Source organism: Rhinoraja longicauda, chromosome 23 (genome assembly GCF_053455715.1).
Source record: "Rhinoraja longicauda isolate Sanriku21f chromosome 23, sRhiLon1.1, whole genome shotgun sequence".
Classification (NCBI taxonomy): Eukaryota; Metazoa; Chordata; class Chondrichthyes; order Rajiformes; family Arhynchobatidae; genus Rhinoraja; species Rhinoraja longicauda.
The window spans coordinates 15024927-15046807 of NC_135975.1; the positions used below are offsets into that span (position 1 = coordinate 15024927).

The following is a 21881-nucleotide window of genomic DNA, read 5'->3' on the forward strand; positions in this document are numbered from 1 at the left end:
GGACAGGCAGCATCTCTGGACAGAAGGAATGGGTGACGTTTCGGGTCGAGACCCTTCTTCAGACTGGTTAGGGATAAGGGAAACAAGAAGTATAGAAGGTGATGTAGAGATAAAGAACAATGAATGAAAGATATGCAAAAAAAGTAACGATGATAAAGGAAAAAGGCCATTGTAAGCTGTTTGTAGGGTGAAAATGAGAAGCTAGTGCGACTTGGGTGGGGGAGGGATAGAGAGAGAGGGAATGCCGGGGCTACCTGAAGTGAGAGAAATCAATATTCATACCACTGGGCTGTAAGCTGCCCAAGCGAAATATGAGATGCTGTTCCTCCAATTTGCATTTATCCTCACTCTGACAATGGAGGAGACCGAAGACAGAAAGGTCTGTGTAGGAATGGGAAGGAGAATTAAAGTGTCCAGAAACCGGGAGATCAGGTTGGTTCATGCGGGTTGAGCAAAGGTGTTCCACAAAACGATTGCCCAGTCTGCGTTTGGTCTCGCTGATGTATTAGAGTCCACATCTTGAACAACGGATACAGTAGATGAGGTTGGAGGTGGCGCAAGTGAACCTCTGCCTAACCTGAAAGGATTGTCGCGGTCCTTGGACAGAGTCGAGGGAGGAGGTATAGCGACAGGTGTTGCATCTTCTGCAGTTGCAGGGGAAGGTACCTGGGGAGGGGGTGATTTGGGTGGGATGAGTGAACCAGGGAGTTGCGGAGGGAACGGTCTCTGCGGAAGGTGGAAAGGGTGGAGATGGGAAAATGTGGCTAGTGGTGGGATCCCGTTGGAGGTGGCGGAAATTTCGGAGGATTATGTGTTATTATTTTGTTATATGTATTATATGTTGTATTGAATTGATTTAATTGATTGATGCCTACATTTTATAATTGAATCAACTGTGATTTTGCAGTACAGGAACCATCTATTATATATCATTATCTCTTGAAAACTCTTAAGTTCAAGTTTGAACAAGCTTTGGAGAGAACACTTGAAAACAGTCCACTATCTCCAGCTCTGTGCTAACCAAAGCCACATTCCATATTACCAACAAGATGTTTATATTACTTCAGTAGAAAGAGAGCAGCAAATGCATGGAAAGATTTCACCTTTCAAATTCTATTCCAAATCACACAACATTCTGATTTGGATGTCTATTTTCTTTCTTTCATCAACACAAATCCAAAATCTTGTCCCCCCCATATCTATCAGTATTGCAAAAATAGACAAAGCATAGATTGTTTATTTCATTTGATTCTCTCTCTCTTCTTACGCCTTCATAATGTCCTCTCAATTTTCACTCCCCATTGCAAAATGTAGAAACAACGAACTGCAGATACTGGTTTATATCAAAAATAGACACAAAGCATTGGCATAAAGTGCTCTTCCTACTGCCCCACCCCTACTTTGTCTGAAGAAGGGTCTCAACCCAAAATATCACCTACCCTTTTTCTGCAGAGATGCTGCCTGATCCACTGTTAATCCAGCACTTTATGTTTATCCCCATTGGAAAACGCATGGCTCGACTCATTGCAAAAAATAGATTTTAATATCTGTCTATTTTGTTTCTTTTGTGGAGTCATTGTTTAATGCTCCAAAGCATTAATCAGGTAAATCTGCATGGATGCATGTTATTTTTACACAGAACACATAGTTTTGCCATGCTAGATATATTCAGTTACTCTTTGAAGAGACTATGCTGGTCACAAGCTGGTATACCTATTGAGAAATGTAATAGCCAGCAACCCATAGTCAACTTTATCATGACTTCTGTCCTTGAACAATTCAACATGAAAGTGAGGAATGAACTGGAGATCTGATGCCAGCTGAAATATTAAAAATATTTATTAGAGATTGTGTTCTGAATTGCTGTGATGTAACTGGCTGCTCGAGGGCTTATTAACACGACTCAATATCAGAGAATCACTTAGCAACAAATGTCTTTGGGAAAGGGGAATCCATGTCAGTAGGATTGTTATTTTAGGGCTGTTTTCTTTACTATTGACTGCAAAATTTAAGCCATTATGTTGGCAAAACTACTTCTGTGATATTTTATAAATTCAAAATGATTCAACGATAATTTAGTGTCACATGTACCTTGGTACAGTGAAATTCTTTGTTTTTGCATACAATCTGATAAAATCATGCACAGACCTCACCTAGGCACAACACAAAGATCCATCACGTTTCTGGCTACAAAATACAAAAGTTCAAGCAGAATTAGGCCGTTCGGTCTATTGAGTCTGCTCCATCATTCTATCTATATTTCCCTCAACATTCTTCTGCCTTCTTCGCCTAACCTTTGATGCCCTTACTAATCACGACCCTATCAATCTCTGATTGATAGAATTCCACAGATTCACTATACTCTGGCTGAAGAACTTCCTCCTCCATTCTAAAGGTACGTCCTTTTATTCCAACGCTGTGCCCTCTGGTTCTAGACTCTCCCACAACTGAAAACATTTGCCACTAATAAATCACATGCAACTCGCACAACAAACAGGACAATTTTCAGTGAATTTTCTGTCAGGCTTAACATTGGAAATGTTCATAATGGCATCAATTTTATTTGATTATAGTGGAGAAAATAGTGCAGCTTTTGTTGGAGGATGAATCCTGACACAAACTGCAGGACTTCCACATCAAAAGTTGTGCACCTGTTTTGTGTGACCCATTCATACCCGACATACTGCTTGGCCTACATGCTCTCTCCCTCAATCATAATTTTATTTATACTACTAGTTTCTGAAGAAACTATTTAAGGAATGGTCTGATCATATTTGCAACTTATTGTACAAATAAATCCAGATTTAAAAAAACGAATTTGTTTTTCCAGTACTACACATGTCAAGTAACTTTAATAGTTAGAAGTCAATCTGCCTATAAAGGTACCCAGAAAGTATAAAATGAGCAAGGTGCCATTTTCACTGAACAAATATTGCTAATAGAAGGATAAAGAAATATTTTCCTGGAGATTAGTTCAATGGAGCTGAACTAAAAAAAACATTTTCTACAATAATGAAACTTTTGACACAATGTACTCTGCAGCTTCACATGAGGCATTAGTATGAAAAAGGTTATGCATGTCTAATGCCAATGTTTTATTTTATTGATGCTATTCCACTGAACTGTATAATTTTGAATTCAAAGAGCACCTCTAAATAGTCTGGAAAATAATAATTACATCCAAAAACAGGTTTCAAAAATAGCAAGCACTTTAGCTTCAAGGAAGCTAGACCTTTTGTAGTTGTAGATGTAATATAAATAATCAAGGAAATCCTACATGCATTCAGAATATTGCAACAATGGCGCATGCCATTCAGATTAACAGATCTATGTCAATATGCATATTGCACATTCACGTCTTCCTACATTACCTAAACTTATGTTGTCAACATTCTCTGATATATCTGAACGAGTTCCTATAACCTTCCCCTTACATTCGGCATCCCAGAATGCAACACCTTACACTTACTTGGATTAAACTCCATCGGCCATTGCTCTGCCATAGCTGTAACGAATCTATATCCCGTTGATTCCATTGACAGCCTTTCTCACTGTCCGCACCCTACCACTTTTGGTGTCATCTGCAAACTTACTCACAACCCAATCCATCTACATTTACATCCAAGTCCTTTATATTTATCACAAACAACAGAGGTCCCAGCAAAGTCCCTGCAGAACACCACAGGTCACAAACCTACAGATAGAAAAACACCCTTCCCCCACGCTGTCTTCCATGTGAAAGCCAGTTTTGAATCCAAACTAAATGAATAAAAACATTAAATGAATAAAAGGAAGCTGCAACCTTTATTAACCCTGGCAAAGAACACCTGTCAATGCTCTCATTTGACACACTTCATAATATAAACAGTCCACTTGCCAAATAAGATGCAGGGTCCACATTTGATGGTGCAGTGACTGTCAAGCAGAGGTTCTTTTGAAGGAGTGTTACCATGGACCAAACTTGGAGAACAGCCACAGTAATCTCTTAGCATGCTGAACTTGAGCTTCTGTAGCTTCTCAGGGGAACTTAAATAAATGTTTTTGTCATACCTTTCTCACGTAAGTACTAACCATATTACTACATATTTGGTGTAATATATCACAGCAATCTGGAAGTAGCTTCTGCCAAGTGAGTAAATGTTCATTAAGCACAGCTTGAGCAAAATAAATCTTCCAATTATGTACACTGTCCTATAATTGTTTTCAAGGTTTTTTTAAACACACAAATTTAACTTTCTTTTGAAGCAAAGCTTTCTCTAGTAAAAAAGATACTCCTTAATCATTAATTGAAAGCAATAATGTGCTTTAGTATCAGATTGAACAAACATAATCTGTGCACCCATGAGGCCGACACCAGGAATGATCGCAGCACTCTCCTATACTGCTATACTTCCAAGATACCAGCCTGTAGCACTTGGGTCACAGATTATTTGTGATAATGTAGATTAGTACAACAAGTGGGCAATCTGAATGTTAATTATCAAATGACAAGGATTCATGATTTTTAAAACCATAGGACATTGGAGTGGAATTAAGACAGGAAGCTCATCGATTCTGCTCCACCATTCGATTGTGGCTGATCTATTTTTCCCTCGCAATCACATTCTCCTGCCTTCTCCGCATAAACCTTGACGTTCTTACTAATCAAGAACTTGCAATCTCCACCTTAAAAATGCACAATGACGGCCCTAACAACTACCTGTGGCAATAAATTCCATAGATTCATCATGCTCTGGCCAAAGAAATTCCTCCTTATCTCCATTCTATAGGTATGTCCTTTTATTCTGGGGCTGTAACCTCTTGTCCTGGAACTCTCCAACTAGTGGAAACATTCTCTCCACTTTTACTCTATCTAGGCCTTTTATTATTCAGATATGGGTCCCAAATGTATTCCAAACAGAGTTCCAAATGTGGCCTGACCAGCACCTTATAAAGCCTCAGCATTATATCCTTCCTTTTATATTCTAGTCCTCTCAAAATGAGCGATAACATTGCATTTGCCTTCTTTGCTACTACCTGCAAATTAATCTTTTGGGAATCCTGCACCAGCATTCCCAAGTCCTTTTGCACCTCTGATTACTGAATTCTCTCCCCATTTGGAAAATGGTCTATGTCTTTATTCCTTACACCAAAGTGCATAACCGTACACTTTGTTACACTATATTCCATTTACCACTTCTTTGACCACTCTCCCAACCTGTCCAAGTCAACACTACTTACAGACCCAAGATCAACCCTCACTGGGAACATCACTGGTCACTGGCAGCCAACCCAAAAATGCACCCTTTATTTCAAATCTTTGCCTTCAGCCAGTCATCCAGTCTTCTGTGCATGCTAGTACCTCGCCTCTAATACCATTGGTTTCTCTCTTGTTTAGCAGTCTCACATGTGGCACCTTAATGCAAGCCTTCAGAAAATCCAAGTAAACAACATTCACTGACTCTCCTTTGTTTCTCCTGCTTGTTACTTCATCAAATAACTCCAACAGAATTGTCAGGCAATAACTCCCCTGAACAAAACCATGCTGACTTCATTGAGAACTAAGAATCGGCAAATTCAAAATCAAATTCTTCTGAGTTAGATTTAAGTTTATTCAAAGAACATGACAATGAAACTAGATGTAGTAATGTTGTTGTGAGGGAATGTTCCATGGCTTCATACATTCAATGATGAATAATAGGTGGCACTCTGTCACTCTGTTTTTCGCCATGAAGAATCGCATATTATTGCCACTGGATAATCTGTTAATATTACAATTAAAGTATTATGATCTGAAGCTGATTTAACTGAACAAAGGAAACAATATGCATTCAAATCAAGGAAGATTCCAACTGCAGTTTTACAATTATGTTTGCACAAAATCTCACGACTACGAAAGGAAGTGCCTCCTGTCAAATTCAAACTTTGGATAAATTAAAGATGAAACCCCCATCCAATTTCTAAAATATATCTATCGGCACTACTGATCTTTAAGTATGCATAATAAAGCTTGCAAAGGCAAATATTAATTCACCTTTTTTCTGCCAAGAAAAAAAGGTAGGCTCAAAAAGTTAGATAATGGATAATCAATCCAAATTATTACCTCCCAGATAAATACTGGCAGCTATGTCAATCTGCCAATTCTGTTGTGTATGTTATTTAGACACTTATTCATACATAACAGTCAAAAAAGCAATTTGAAGTACTGTAGATTAGGGTCTGCCTGCAATGAAAGTTCAGTCACATGTACAGCCTATGCTCATAATATATGAAATTAAGTCCCACAATTCATTGCTGGAATGCAAACCTGTCAAGTGCTATTTCGGGTCTCGACCCGAAATGTCACCCATTCCTTGTCTCCAGGGATGCTGCCTGTCCCGCTGAGTCACTCCAGCTATTTAATTCCTTTCCTGATGTAAATAATCCTCAAAGATTATGAAATATATCACAATACTTTACAGATATTTAAAGACTTCCCATTGAGATCTATGTATTTTTATGTAAATTCAAAAAAACAAAAATGAATCCTTTTCTGCAGTGTCCGTAATCAGAAGTCCGTAATCTTCACAGTTTGAATGATGCAGAAGTATAAATTGATGTTTGTTTAACATTGAAGTAATCTCAATGTCAGGTATCTATATATTTATTTAGTAGCTGAGATAGGGGATTTTTATTGTTCATCGTATTTGGCATAAACTTTGTTTTCTGTGCACTAACGGCTCCTGTTATGTGAGAGATTAACTCCACTTAGGAACACCACGTATGAATGGGTCTTTTTTCAGTAACTAAAAATGCTAAATTTTATCGTTGGCAAAAGATACACATCAGGGACTCTTTAGGATCAAGAGACAAACAGGCAGCAGGTCAATCAAATATAAAGCACTGCAAATGCTGGAAACCTGAAATAGAAAAACATGCTGGAGATACTCAGCGGGCCAGGTAGCATCGTTGCAGATAGAAACAGAATTGTCCCGTCCAGTTGAAGGTCCTTCATCTGAATTGATGAAAGATTTAAATATTAACTCTATTTCTCTCTCCACAGAGGCTTCGCCTATATGCAAAACATGCTTTTTCCCTGTGCATAGGGTACAAACTAAAAAGAATGATATATGGTAATGGTTTAGAACAAATCATAATAATAAAGATAAAACTAGATGGTCAGAAAATAGCTTTAAGCGACGAGACATCTTAATAAAGCCATAACAACAAATTACCATTTCTGCCGTTGGATGTAGCTGTAGAAACCATTTTAATTGATAACTTTGTGTCTCCTGCTCATTGTGGCAGTGCTGTTGCTAAGGCAACGTTTGTTTCAGTGCAGCGGGCAGATGAAGAGGATAAGATGCTGGATTTCAAACAGTTGCTGTGTTCTGTTACACACATATTGAAACTGCAACATTTTGAAAAAAATGCTTTCAATTCCATAAAGATTTGGAAATATAACTTCTAAAATAAATCTGTGAGACGGCAGAGAGTTATTACAAAAGCCCTTTCTTTAAAATTGGTTAAAATAGGATAAAATAAGATTTTTCGACAGTGGAATAGCAAAAGTAAATTAACAGTCTCCGTTAGCACTGTGCATGGCAATTTAATTACACAATATTGAGAACCCATCTTAGATTTACCGGTTAATAAACAATATACCTTTTTTATACATGTTGAATTATATTGTAACGATTTCTAATTTCCAGCAAAAGTGCTTGAATTTTGAAAATGAAAAGCAATCTGTTTAAGGTTTTTTTAAAATTTAAATCTGCATTATGCCTTTAATTACTGCTCTCATATCCATGATAAAATAAAAAAAACCTTTTACTAGAATTATTAGATTTTCTGTAAAGATTATTGAAACTCAGATTTTTTTTGACATTGCACCTAGAAGTCTATCAGTTGCCTCAGAGGTTGCTTGTTGCATATTTGTGTAACAATTATGTAAATATATTTTAGATTAAATAAGGCAAAAAAAGGTTGCAAATGTTATAGAGTATAATGCAACATTGAAATTCTTTTCCTCATAGTAATCCAAAATAGCTTTGCGAATGTTTTCATGAAATAAAAACAAATTGTGCCAGTGGAAATGCAGATGGTATAAAACTCTCAATGAAGTGAAACAAAATGGCTATATCAAAAGAGCTATATCTTGAAAATAAAATTAAAAAAAATACTTAAAGTTACAGTACCTAGCTTCAGTCCAATGTTTCCAGATTGCAGCTTGTCTCCTTCAATTTTAAATCAGAAATATAAAATTAACATAGAAACATTCTCCAAGGCACAGAAAAAGATAGCCTCAGTTTCTACACTGCTGCAGCTGATATCATTGGGTTGGAGAAGAACAAACAATATGCAGCGAGCAGTGAAGGTCACCTGTGTCCCAGTGTTAGCTGCTCTCATTAACTATTATTCAGCAGCAAGATGCACTCTCCAGTTAACAAATCTAAACAAAAACAATTGAATTAAAAAAGGTTATATACACATGCAGAGCAAAGGAATGTGGAATTACTTACCGTTATCTTTACATTCTTCTGCAGGCTTTGTCTTTTTTGCTAACCGAGGATCAAGCCAGGATGTTGTTTTGGTGTTATGGCTAACAAAGAAATAAAACAGTTTTAGGCATATTCTTAAAAATTGCTTGTTCAAGTCAAATTAAAATCAAGGCATCCAATTTGCTAGCACAATCTAATTAGCTGCAGAACAATCTAATGCACATTTATTTGGCTATATTCAAGTTAACCTATGTTTAAAATCATTTAACTGGTCAACTAAAAATGTTTATCTTGAAATCACAGATATTTGAATAAATGCCTTACTCAATAAAGTAGACTTCTCCTTTTTCAGTATATGCCATTTCCCAGTTCTCAGGCAGTGGACCCAAATTGTCTCCATCCTCTGGTTTGGTTTGCTTCTCTGAAACTGAATCTTCTTTTGTTCCCTTTGTAAGGCCATAGACTGGTGCAGCACAAGGATGTGAAAAAAATTCACCTGAGGCATCAGTGCTTTTGTCTTCATGTTCACTAGATTCTGTTGGACGACACAGATAATCACCCTCAGCAAAATACAACTAATGCACAAACAAAATAATCATTTTGTTCTGGTGACAGATATAATTGGACAGAATCACAATTTTGGTATATACAAGCTTATTAACTGATCTCAATTTAAAATAAAACAAAACAAAACAATTTATGTTTCAATGGACCAAGATCCTAAAACACTAGTTATATCCAGAATCCACTAAACAAAATGCTTGTAATGATGAACAACACATTTTAAAAACTAAATGAATTCAATTGAAAAAACCCCATAGAAATATAAATAAAACCACAGTGTATTTTTAGGGCCAAATGTAGCTGGAAAAATATCCAGCAGATCTCATACTGGGCAACAAAGCGCAAACATACTTCGAAATAAACCAAATTAAAGAACCTAAAAATAAAAATCATCGTAGTAAACCAAAACTTACGTAGGTTTAGCCAAAAGTTCACTGCCAACAATAGAGTCTCTGACAAGGAATTCAGAAATGAAACTGAGCAGGACATAGATTAACATAATATAACCATGGTCGCATTGAATGGCGGTGCTGGCTCGAAGGGCTGAATGGCCTACTCCTGCACCTATTGTCTATTGTCTATTGTCTATTAACCCACAGGTAAGTTCAATAACTAATAAGTTTAAACATAGGTGGAAATGTTAGAATGTGGAAATGTAACTAACGGCAGGCAGGAGCTGATGATTTGAGGTTTTTTTACTCTGTGATGATATGAAAATGCCATTCACCATACACTGAAAATATACATCTTAGAAAATGTTGTGAAAATCTGATGTATTATCAAATTCTATCTAAAGTTACAATATTTTTTTCTTGAGGGGCGACACACATTAATCCAGAGAATAAATATAAAATTGTTCTGATTTTAACGTATTATTGAATATCGATTCTGTCACAGAGTAGCTAATGGCTAGATACGTCATTTATGTTTGTACATTGAAACTATTGATATCTTCATCATTTCCAATGTAGAATTTATGTTATATGCAAAGGACAGATCTGAGTTTCTAATCCATTTGTCTTTTTCCAGAAACCTGTAATGATCAGCCTGAGGCATTTGGCTATCTTCATTCTGAGCATTGAAAATATTTCAAATAAACATGTTTAATTTTATTTATCTTCAGGCAGATTAAGAATGAGCCAATAATAAACTCAATAAAAGTATCAGACTACACCCCACTTCCATTTTGGCTCAATGGCCAAGGGGATCAAGGCCCACTCTGTAGATTAAAGCACACAACGTAGGCTAATTCTTCACAACAGTTCTGGGGGAGTGCTGTACAGTCAAAAGTTCCTTAAATAGACAAGATTATATGGGAAGCATGCTGGCCTTATTAGACCAAAAAAGGATATGAGAATTAGAAGCAAGGAGTAAGGCATTTAATCCCTGACATCTCCTTTGTCATAGAATAAAATAACCCTTTACTGTTCCCTTGGGTTGAGAATTCCAAATATTCACTGCCCTTTAAGTGCAAAAATCTCTTCCCACCTTTTGATGGGAATAAGGACAGGCATTATTTAATCGAAACAAAACAATAAACAAGTGCCAGCCGCCATAAAGGGAATCTAACGGTTAATGCAAAGAATCACTTTACACAAATGAAGCTTTATTGCATATTATTTCTTCAGAGACAGGTATATTTTGGCCTATATATTTCCATTGAAGATCTTATTCAAAAGAGCCAGATCCACTATAATCCCACTGAGGGAGAAAGACCGAGTTATTTTCCAATATTGATTGAATCTGAATATTGGAAAGAAAATAAGTTAAGATTGCAGCGACCAAAAAAGAAAAGCACACTAACTTCAGAATTTCATTGCTTTAATCTACTGTAACCACTTTAATCGAGGTATATATTTTTCTCTAAATTAAATGAAATGAATATGCTTTAGATAAATTAAGTCAAAATTATTTCAATCATAATTTTAGGAACTGCAATGCACATGCCACCTAATCAGTATAGTGCAAGCCATACGTTAACTATATTTGAAAATACTATATGACAAACCAATATTTTATATTTTGTTCTATATTTCCCATACAAATCATTAAAACAATAAGATGCTTTTATGCAATGATAATACTGGCACTAAACAAGACAATAAACTCATTTTATGCCATTTGAGAATTAGACAGCATCTGCCAAAACATCTTTTATTTCATCATTTACCACTGTCAGTGAAAGGAAGCTTTACATCCTGTAAATGAAGTAGACATGAAGACTGGTCTCTGGGGTGGTGTACAAGAAAAATGTTAACACATATTCCAAGCAAACAAGTCATTTCAATATGGATTATTTCATGTAGAACTGAAGCAGATGGAAATTTTCATCACATTTATTCAATGTATGTTTTCCCACTATAAATAGAGGCTGTGCCTTCAGCAAAGAGTTCATTAACCTGTTAATCTGCAAACCAATCTAATTTGCATACATCATTTTTATCTATACATTAGGTTATATAAATATGTCAAGACAGCATTGGGGCCTAATCCACATATTGAATTATCTTTTCATTGATTCAGACCTAGAAATATGAAATATGAATATTCCGTGGATAAATAATCCAATTTCACATAGGGGAATTCCTTCTGTATTCTATCCATGCATATATAAAGGGGGAATGCTAATACTGATGTCAGAACCAATAAAAAACAGCAATTATAAAGAACATAAAGCAACACAATCAAATACTTGTCCCAACTTGCAAGTGCACACCACAGGCCTCAGGAATATCTTCTTCCCTTCTATTATCAGGTTTCTGAATGGTCCTTCCATAAGTCTAACCCATTGCGGATATTGGACTTTGTCTCTGGAACTGATACGCTACAATGCGCTACAATATTGCTGCAAACAATATTCCGCACTGCGTATCTTCCCCATTACTCTATCTATTGTATTTGAGTTTGACCTGGTTGTATTTATGTATACTATTATCTTATCTGTTTTGGATAGCATTCAAAAGCTTTTCATTGTACCTTAGTACACATGGCAATAACAAACCTGAACCTGGAATAAACTTGAGCATGTATTTTGTTCATTTATGAAAATATTTCTGATAATATCAATTATGGCTTATATTCTTCAATGAATTAAGAGAAAAAGAAAGTAACCACGTTAAATAAAAAGTGTTTTTTTTCTAAAATGTTAGAAACCACGTTATTAAAAAAAAGGTATTGACTGAGAAACGTCACATAATTATCATCAGCAAAGATACAATTCTGGAGAAATCAAAGGGATTAAATCCTGATAAATCTCGGACCTGATACCCTGCATCTGAGACTTTAAAAAGTTTTGGTTACAATCTGATGACAGGGTTCATATACTTGGAACAGCAAACAATTCAAGGACTTTCAAGGTCCAAAAATCCCATTTTCAAGGACCAAAATCCAGCAAACATTGATGGTTTTTTCCAGTTTTTCTCCGTATAGGTAAGTCAAGTCAAGTCAAGTCAATTTTATTTGTATAGCACATTTAAAAACAACCCACGTTGACCAAAGTGCTGTACATCTGTTTAGGTGCTAAGGAAAAACAAATACTGTTTTATAGGTAAATAGGTAAGAAAATACTGTTGTCAAAACTGTTAATTTGATGTATACATGGTTAATTAGTAAAAACTATGATGGTTTTGGAGGTTTTTTTGTTTTATGCAGCGAGTTCCCATCAACTCTCCCCGACTCTAACTTGTCCCGAAGCCGTGGAACCGCGGCTGCGGCGGCGGGGACTGGAGGCAGAAGCTACCGGCAAAGGTTCACCGGAGAGCGGATCGCCACCGACCCAGAGCCGGGACAAGGAGAGAGATTGCAGCGCACCCTTGCAAAAACAAACCCAGGGAAACCTCCCTCCGCGCCGCCACCACTGTCGCTCACCCCGGGGATGTGGGGCTTCTGAACAACAACTACAACACTTGGGTTTATTCTTATTTCGCTGCGCTAGAGGGAGTCGGGGCCAGGGAAGATAGTGGAGAAGCGGCGGAGATCTCGCTGGCATGGGAGAGAGAGAGAGAGGAGTGAGAGGGGAGACAGAGAGGGGAGAGAGGGAGGGGAGGGAGAGAGGGGAGGGAGAGAGGGGAGGGAGAGAGGGGAGGGAGAGAGGGGAGGGAGAGAGGGAAGAGAGAGAGAGTGGAGAGAGAGGGGGGAGAGAGAGAGGGGGGGAGAGTGTTGGATGTTAAACCAAAACTATTTAACTGTGCTCTTATACTGACGTCACTACCGGTGTACCAGATATAAAATGCATATGAAAACAAAATAAAAGTCTTCTCTTCCAGTTAAAGCAACACCGACGTATGAGAGCATGTGTGTTTATTCCTCCGAAGAATAAAAGCATAATACTGACTATCCTGCCCTTGAGATGCAAACGCCAACAGGTTATGGGCCCAGGAGGGATGGTGGAAGCCGATGGAACAGATTATGCTTCGACGGAGATGAAAAGAATTACGAATTATGGGAAACAAAGTTTTTAGGCCACCTGCGGCTACAAGGCTTAAAGTCAACAATTCTGAACGAGCCGGCTACCGACGAAGAAGACGACGGGGAAGCCGAGAAAAACGAAAAAGCCTACGCCGAGCTGATACAAGTGCTAGACGACAAAAGTTTGTTGCTCATTATGAGAGAAGCGGCGGACGACGGGAGAAAAGCGTTGCAGCTACTGAGGAGCCATTACGCGGACACAGGAAAGCCGCGAGTGATCGGCCTCTACACCGAGCTGACGTCGCTGAAAAAGGCCATAAACAAAAGTGTAACAGAATACATTATTCGTGCAGAAACGGCGATTACAGCACTAAGAAAAGCAGGAGAGACTCTTAGTGACAGGCTGCTGATTGCCATGATTCTGAAAGGCTTGCCAGAGACATTTAAGCCATTTGCCATCCACATAACACAGGGTGATGAGAAGACAACTTTTGGTGAGTTTAAGACCAAGTTGAGAAGCTACGAGAGCACTGAAAGATTTAGCGGCCATATGAGTGACGACAACGTAATGAAAGCAAGAGGCTGGGTGAAAGAAAGGACTAAAGGCTCAGAGAAGACATTCACCTGCTACAACTGCGGTCAGACGGGACACAAAGCGTGGGAATGCAGCAGAGAGCGCAGCGGTAAAGAACAGAGACAGTGGTGCAGTTTTTGCAAGAGCCCCACTCATAAGGAGGCAAACTGCAGAAAGAAAAAGTGAGACAACGTGAAACAAGCATCCGACTCCAACGACCACACATTTGCATTCAAAATAAATGACTGCCAGGCAAGTGAAGAGACTCGTAAAGGGCTTATGGTCGACACGGGCGCAACGTCACACATAATCACAGACATTGAAAAGTTTAAGAACTTTGATGAGATTTTCCAGCCCGCCAAACACTTCATCGAGTTGGCTGACGGGACAAGGACGAGCGGTGTCGCACAGAGGAAAGGCGAAGCAGAGGTGTACCTGAGAGACAGCGAGGGCCGTCGTGTGAGGACAACGCTGAGAAAGGCGTTGTACATCCCATCATTCCCACAGGACATCTTCTCTGTCAAGGCAGCAACGACCACCGGAGCTTCAGTGATCTTTGGCCAAGGCAGCAACGAGCTCATCCACAAGAACGGTACCAAGTTCGACATTAAGGAGTACGACAGACTATACTATCTAAACACTGTAAGTCATAAAACTAATGACGGATGTTACGGGTGTTATGATATTCAAACATGGCACGAGATACTTGGTCACTGTAACTATGATGATGTATCACACAGTTAGAGAGGGTAACAGAGGGCATGAAAATCAAAGGTAAAGTTGATAAGTCCAAACTCAACTGTGAGGTCTGTATAAAAGGCAAATTTGCACAGAGCAGGAACAGAGAGCCAGATGTAAGGGCTAAAGAAGCACTTGAGTTAGTGCATACTGATTTGGCTGGCCCTCTAGAGCCAGAAGCAAAAGATGGATACAAATACATACAAACTTTCACAGATGACTACTCAGGAGAAGTGTTTGTTTACTTCTTGAAAACAAAACGTGACACTATAAAAGCTACAGAAAAGTTCATAGCGGACGCGGAAAATTAAGTGCATAAGATCTGATAATGGCACAGAGTTCACAGCAGCAGATTTCCAATCATTGCTCAGTAGAAATGCCATAAGGCATGAAACCTCCGCACCTTACTCCCCCCATCAAAATGGGACAGCTGAGAGAAACTGGAGAACGCTATTTGAAATGGCAAGGTGCATGCTACTCGAGAGTAACCTACCGAAAGAATTGTGGACATATGCTGTAATGACTGCTGCAGTAATCCGCAACAGATGCTACAACAAACGTGTTGGTCAGACTCCACACTACATGGTGACAGGCAGAAAGCCTAATCTCTCAAAAATGAAGAAGTTTGGATCAGTCTGTTTCTCATACAAACAAGTCAAAAAGAAGTTAGACTCAAGATGTGAAAAAGGGATTTTTGTAGGTTATGACAAAAACAGCCCTGCATACTTAGTCTACTACCCAGAGACAGGGCGAGTTCTCAAAAACAGACTAGTGAAGTTCATAACAAAAAGTGTAACTGAATGCCAAACTCAGACAGATATGGAGATGAGTGATGATGACCATCCTGGGAAGAGATTAACATCCCCCAGACTGAACGCAGAGGTGACTGATCAGAGTCCAGAAGTGACACTGAAGTCACACACGGATACTACTGAGAGTGATAGCAACACTCAAACTGGACAGGGTGAAAATAGTCAGAGCACACGCTATCCTAAGAGAGAAAGGAAAAGCCCACAGTACTTACGAGACTATGAGTGTAAAGTAGAAGAGGATGACCAGATAAATATAAATGTAGACTACTGCTACAGAGTGATATATAATGTTCCACAAACCTTCAAAGAAGCTATGAGCTCATCAAAATCTGACATTTGGGCTAAAGCTATGAAGGAGGAAATCAAATCTCCCAAAGAAAATGACACATACACTCTAACCACAATACCACAGGGCAAAAATGCAGTGGGGGGGAAGTGGGTGTTTGCAGTAAAAGAATCTTCAGATAAGACTGAGACATACAAAGCCAGGTATGTTGCAAAGGGGTATAGTCAAGTAGTAGGAATAGATTACAAGGAGACGTTTTCCCCAACAGCTAACATGACATCAGTGCGCAGTCTGATGCAGCTAGCAGCTCAGTACGATTTGGAATTACACCAGATGGATGTGAAAACAGCTTATCTACATGCTCCAATTGATTGTGAGCTGTATATTGAACAACCTGAAGGATTTGAAGTGAAAACAGACACAGGTAAAAAGCTGGTCTGCAAACTTAACAAATCACTGTATGGACTGAAACAGTCAGGACGGAACTGGAACAAGATGCTGCATGATCATCTCAGTAAAAATGGTTTTGCACAAAATCCAGCAGATCACTGCGTGTACAGTAAAGAGACTGAAAATGAGAGAATAATTCTGATCATGTAGGTTGACGACCTAATTATTGCTGCCAGTGATAAAGAATCTCTCAATGGTGTGAAAGAAATGCTAAGTGCAAAGTTTAAGATGAAAGATCTTGGGAAACTTAGACATTTTCTACGCATTGATTTTTCACAGACAGAGGGAGAAATAAAAATGAACCAAAAGAGGTACATAGCAAAAATACTGGAGAAGTTTGGAATGTCTGACTGTAAAACAAGGTCAACTCCATGTGAACAGAAACAAAACTTTTATGATGATGATGAGCCTGTTAATCCAACACAATACAGGGAAGTGGTAGGCAGCTTGATATATGTGATGACATGTACAAGGCCTGATTTAAGCTGGATTGTCAGTAAACTGTCACAATATCTAGCAGAGCCTAAAGAACAACATAGGATAACTACCAAACATGTGTTGAGGTACTTAAAGGGTACTATAAACCAGGAGCTGTGTTACAAGAAAAGAGAGGAAAAACTCAAACTTGTTGCATACAGTGGCAACTGTGTACAGTGGCATACTGGGCGGCAGATCAAAATGACAGGCGAAGCACAACAGGATATTGTTTTAGTTTGTCTGAAAATGGGCCTGTTATTTCATGGAAATCCAAGAAACAGCAGACAGTAGCCTTATCCACATGTGAAGCCGAATATATGGCAATGGCGGCTACTACACAAGAGAGCTTGTATCTTGTGCAGCTATTGAAAGGAATGGACAAAGATTGCCAGTACGAGCCAGTGAAAATCTTTGAGGACAATCAAGGTGCGATTGCATTATCAAAGAACCCAGTGAACCGACAAAGATGCAAACATATCGACATTAGGTATCATTTCATTCGGTCTGCACTCAGTGATAAGAAAGTAATCATTGAGTATTGTCCAACAGCAGACATGGTTGCAGATATCTTAACTAAGCCTGCAACAAAGTTTAAAACTGGGAAATTCAGGGATTATATGTTTGGAGTGTAAAATCATAACAACAAAATTTTTTTTTGAAAGGTTGAACACTGTAAATGTGTAAAATGTGGTGATACAGAGAATGTAATCAGATTAAGTTATGTTGTATATGTTGTTAAATGTAATGCACAGCATAAGAGCAAGTGGGGGTGTTGGATGTTAAACCGAAACTGTTTAACTGTGCTCTTATACTGACGTCACTACCGGTGTACCAGATATAAAATGCATATGAAAACAAAATAAAAGTCTTCTCTTCCGGTTAAAGCAACACCGACGTATGAGAGCATGTGTGTTTATTCCTCCGAAGAATAAAAGCATAATACCGACTATCCTGCCCTTGAGATGCAAACGCCAACAGAGAGAGAGGGGGGTGTCTCCCTCTAGCGCAGCGAAATAAGAACAAACACAAGTGTTGTAGTTGTTGTTCAGAAGCCAACGGGTGAGCAGCGGCGGCGAGGAGGGAAAAATAGGCGACAAAGACAAACATGTCTAACAATGTTTCCTGACTTTGAATGAAAATACGCTTTATAAATGATGAAAAAACGCCACATTACTGCATGAATTAATACTTTTATCATAAAAAAGTGAATTTTCAAGGACTTTCAAGAAAAATGATAAATCCAAGGACTTTCAAGGCCTTGAAAAACAGAGTTTCAAATTCCAAGACAAGGACTCAATTGATTGTGAGCCCTGGATGATCTTCTAACATTCCTTAGATTCTGGAACAGCCACAGTAGATTGGAAAATGGCAAACATATCAATACTGAGACAAAACAAGGAAAATGCCTAACATTAGTTGTCAGTAACATGATTCAGCACAGCATTAAGGGTGCAGTAATCAGGCACTGAAAAAATTATATGATTTGAAATGGTAGGCATAGTTTTATGAACGGATGAACACTTGGTGGATTTACTTTTTTTAAGACGCAAGGGGCATTTAGTATCTCTGAAGGACTTTTTAGAAAGGTTGTTGCGTACAATGTTCACAGAGTCAAGGGCATCACATTAGCCCAGATGTTGCATTGGATAAAAAACATACAATGGATAATAGGAATAAGATGATGTTTTTTTCAGGTTGGCAGGCTGTCACATGAGTTACCATTGGAATCTATTTTGGGGCTTCTCTTGTTTATCAATATAGTTATGATGTGAGAATAATGGTAAAATAAATTTGAGAAGAACACGGTCTACAAAAAGATTGGGACACATGAAATGAGTGGGCAAACGGGTGGAAGGTGAAATATAAGATGGAAAAATATCAGGCTGTGAAAAGAAAAATCAAAATATGTTTTTACATGGTGAGAATTTGTTTCTGTTACGAAAAGTTACAGGGGGTAGCACGGTGGTAGAGTTGCTGCCTCACAACGCAAGAGACCCGGTTTCGATCCTGACTACGGGTGCTGTCTGTTTGGAGATTGTATGTTTTCCTTGTGGGTGGGTTTTCTCCAGGTGCTCCAGTTTCCTCCCACTCCAAAGATGTACAGGTATGTAGGTTAAAATTGTAAATTGTCCCTAGTGTATAGGAGAGTGCTAGTGTACAGAGTGATCTCTGATCGTTGTGGTCTCGGTGGGCCTAAGGGTTTGTTTCTGCACTGAATCTCCAAAGAAACCGGTAAACATTTCTATCGAGGGATCTGGATGTATTGGTTCAGGACATGCAAAAAGTGACCCTGTAAATACACCAAAGAGTTTAGAAGCTAAGTGGTGAGTTGGTCATTATCACTTGGAGTTCAAAGACACCGAGCTTTTAAGCTCCTGTGTTTTCTCCCAAAAGATAGAACAGAAAAAAAGGTAATGGCCAGGATAGCAGGCATCTATGACAGGACTTCCAGCTTTCCTGATACAAGTCATTGTGAAGAAGGACGACGGAAGGCAGTGATGGATTGGAACGTCTTCACCACTCCCTGCGGATTCAGGCTGTCATGAGTGGAGCAATTATGCTAGTGTTTTAGGGAGTGAACTCCAAAACTTTGGACATGGCCATCAATAGTGCACCAATGAATAAATTAGGATTGTGCAAAAGACAGAATTGTAGCAATGAAAGCTTTTAGGATTAAAAAATATTGCAGGAAAGGAGGGGACTGTTGGCTGGTAGTGGGTGGGAGGGCAGAGTTGGGGTGAATGCAATGAAGCACTTGAAATCCTGAATTAAGATTTTAAAAGGGGGCCATGGTCAGAGTAGCAGTGAAAATTAGTTAGTTAATTATAGCAGTTTAAGTATGTGCAAGAACATTTTGAGTGAGTACAAGGTTAGCTATGATATAAAAAAACAGGAGGTTCACTAGGAAATCGTTGAAACTGTGAAATCTACAAGTAACAAAGATAGGGACCAGAGCTGTATCATGTTATAAAAGTGGAAATAGACAGTTTGTCTTTGAGTATCCCTATTTGTTCCCCTCTTAACTTTATCTGATCTCAGATGAACAAGGTTTGCAAACTAAACTTATTCTACCTATTAGCACCCGCACACTGCTTAAAATCCAATTTACCAATGTATTTAAGTGAAAAAATACATCAATTTAAACTGTGACACGTGGTCAGATGAACTTTATATTCAAGTTGATCACCTTATAGGATAATGATGCTCGTTGTTACCATTGTTGCGTTCTGGAACCTGGCATTTCAAGTAGCAAACTGTCATGCAGTTAATGTCTTTCTAGCACATCAATTCTAAATGAACTAAAATATTTCAAGTGACAATCAAATTCTGCTCTTTGCACAAGGTAACTAACGTCTCTCTGAAGCAGCAAGTAACAAGGGAAGCAGTAAATAACAAGGACTTTGTCAGATAAAAATAAAATCCTGAAAATAAGATATTTGTTCACAAACTATAGCTCGTGGACTCAGAATGCCCATAAACACTCTGCAAAACATGAGGCCAACACCATTTATTGTATTTACAATTTCTCATCCTTTCTGCATATCCACTGTATTTCAGAATTACATTGTAAAATCTGTTAAGGGGTATGTAAATGCTTCTTAAGAAGAGCCAAACTACCAGCCCTCTTTCCATTAATTCAAGAAATTTGTTTTGCATGATATCTACTTAAACCATACTTCATTCGGCTTTTCTATTAATGAAATGTTGCATACCATAAACGAAAGGAAAAAACCCATGGATTTAAACCGAAACATCCTGCAGGAGGCAAACATTACCGCAGACTGGCTTGGTGCCAACTAAAATCACGCCTTGTCTTTGCACAGATGCCAAAATATGGATCAGCTGTTCCTGAGCCAATCAACTCACAATGAGCAATATGATTTCCCTATAGTTATGATGTAACTAAGTTATTGTGAGAAGCAGATTTGATCATTATTTAATATTAGTCTAAATAAAATGGCTTTTTATAGACCATTGCAAAATAAAACTGAAACCTTTCTGAAACCAATTGGAGAAAAAATAGCATGCTATCTTTGCAGCTGCACCGTTTCTGAACCACTAGCCTGGGGGTATTTGGGAGAACTGTCAGTTTGTTTATTCTTCTGCTTCTTTTCATCTTCTCCCATACTTGCTTTTTTTCTCTGGTCAGTACAGTTGGGAGAGCTCAATACCATTGAAATTTGGGGCATGACCATGCACCAAAATGTAGCTTACCAATGTATGCACTGAGTCATAGAGTTATAGTAATAGACCCTTTGGGCCACCATGTCAATGTCGATTCGTTCATCTACACTAATTCCATTTGCCTACATTAGATTTGTATCTTTCTATGCCTTGCCTATTCAAGCACCTGCCTAAATGCCTCTTAAATAAAGTGATTGTATCTGCCTTCGCCACTGCCTCCGGCAACGTTTCAGATGTCAACCACTCTCTATATGAAAAACTCTTCCCACAGATCTCCTTTAAATCTCTTCCCCCTCATGTTAAACCTATGCCTTCTTGTTTATAATATCCTGCCGTGAGAAAAACTTTAATCTACCTACTCTTTCCGTGTCTCTCTTAAAATCATATACCACTGTCATGTTACCCTCAGTTTCCAGAGAAAACAACCGAGCTTAATCAACCTTTCCTTATGACTAAAGTCATCTCATCCAACCAATGTCTTGATGAATATCCTCTTCACCATGTCCAGTGCAATCATATCCTTTTTGTAGTGTGGCGGCTAGAACTGCACAAGCTACTCCAAATGTGGTTTAACCAATGTTTTGTTAGTTGCAACATAATTTCATAACTTTTATATTCTATGAAGGCCAGTATACTATATACCTTTTTCACCATCTCTACATGCGTCGCCACTTACAAGGAATGATGGACTCTTACCCCAAGGTCTTTCTGTTTATTGATATTCCTCAGGGCTCTATCAAATAATGTAAATGTCCTACAACTTAAAACTTACAAAATGCATCACCTCACACTTCATGTCATTTATAAACCTACTAATCATACATACTGCATTTACATCCAACTCAATAATATATCACAAACAGATCCCTGCAACACACCACTGATCATGGGCACCCAATCGGAAAGGCAACCATTCTCCACTACTGTTT

The 21881-nt window shown here is 38.4% G+C and overlaps 1 protein-coding gene across 14 annotated transcripts in view; it reads right to left on the bottom strand.

Annotated features, from left to right (window-relative positions):
• Positions 1 to 21881, bottom strand: part of magi2a (membrane associated guanylate kinase, WW and PDZ domain containing 2a) — a 356011-nt gene that overhangs the window by 95505 nt on the left and 238625 nt on the right. For all 14 annotated transcript variants that reach the window (XR_013548786.1, XM_078419740.1, XM_078419739.1 and 11 more), the window contains exons 5-7: positions 8784 to 8994; positions 8481 to 8560; positions 8157 to 8195 (exon numbers count right to left, since the gene is read on the bottom strand). Coding sequence is in view for 13 of the 14 variants with exons in the window: in XM_078419740.1 (XP_078275866.1) it covers positions 8157 to 8195; positions 8481 to 8560; positions 8784 to 8994 (330 nt within the window). In the remaining variant the exon portion in view is untranslated. The remainder of the gene's footprint in view (positions 1 to 8156; positions 8196 to 8480; positions 8561 to 8783; positions 8995 to 21881) is intronic.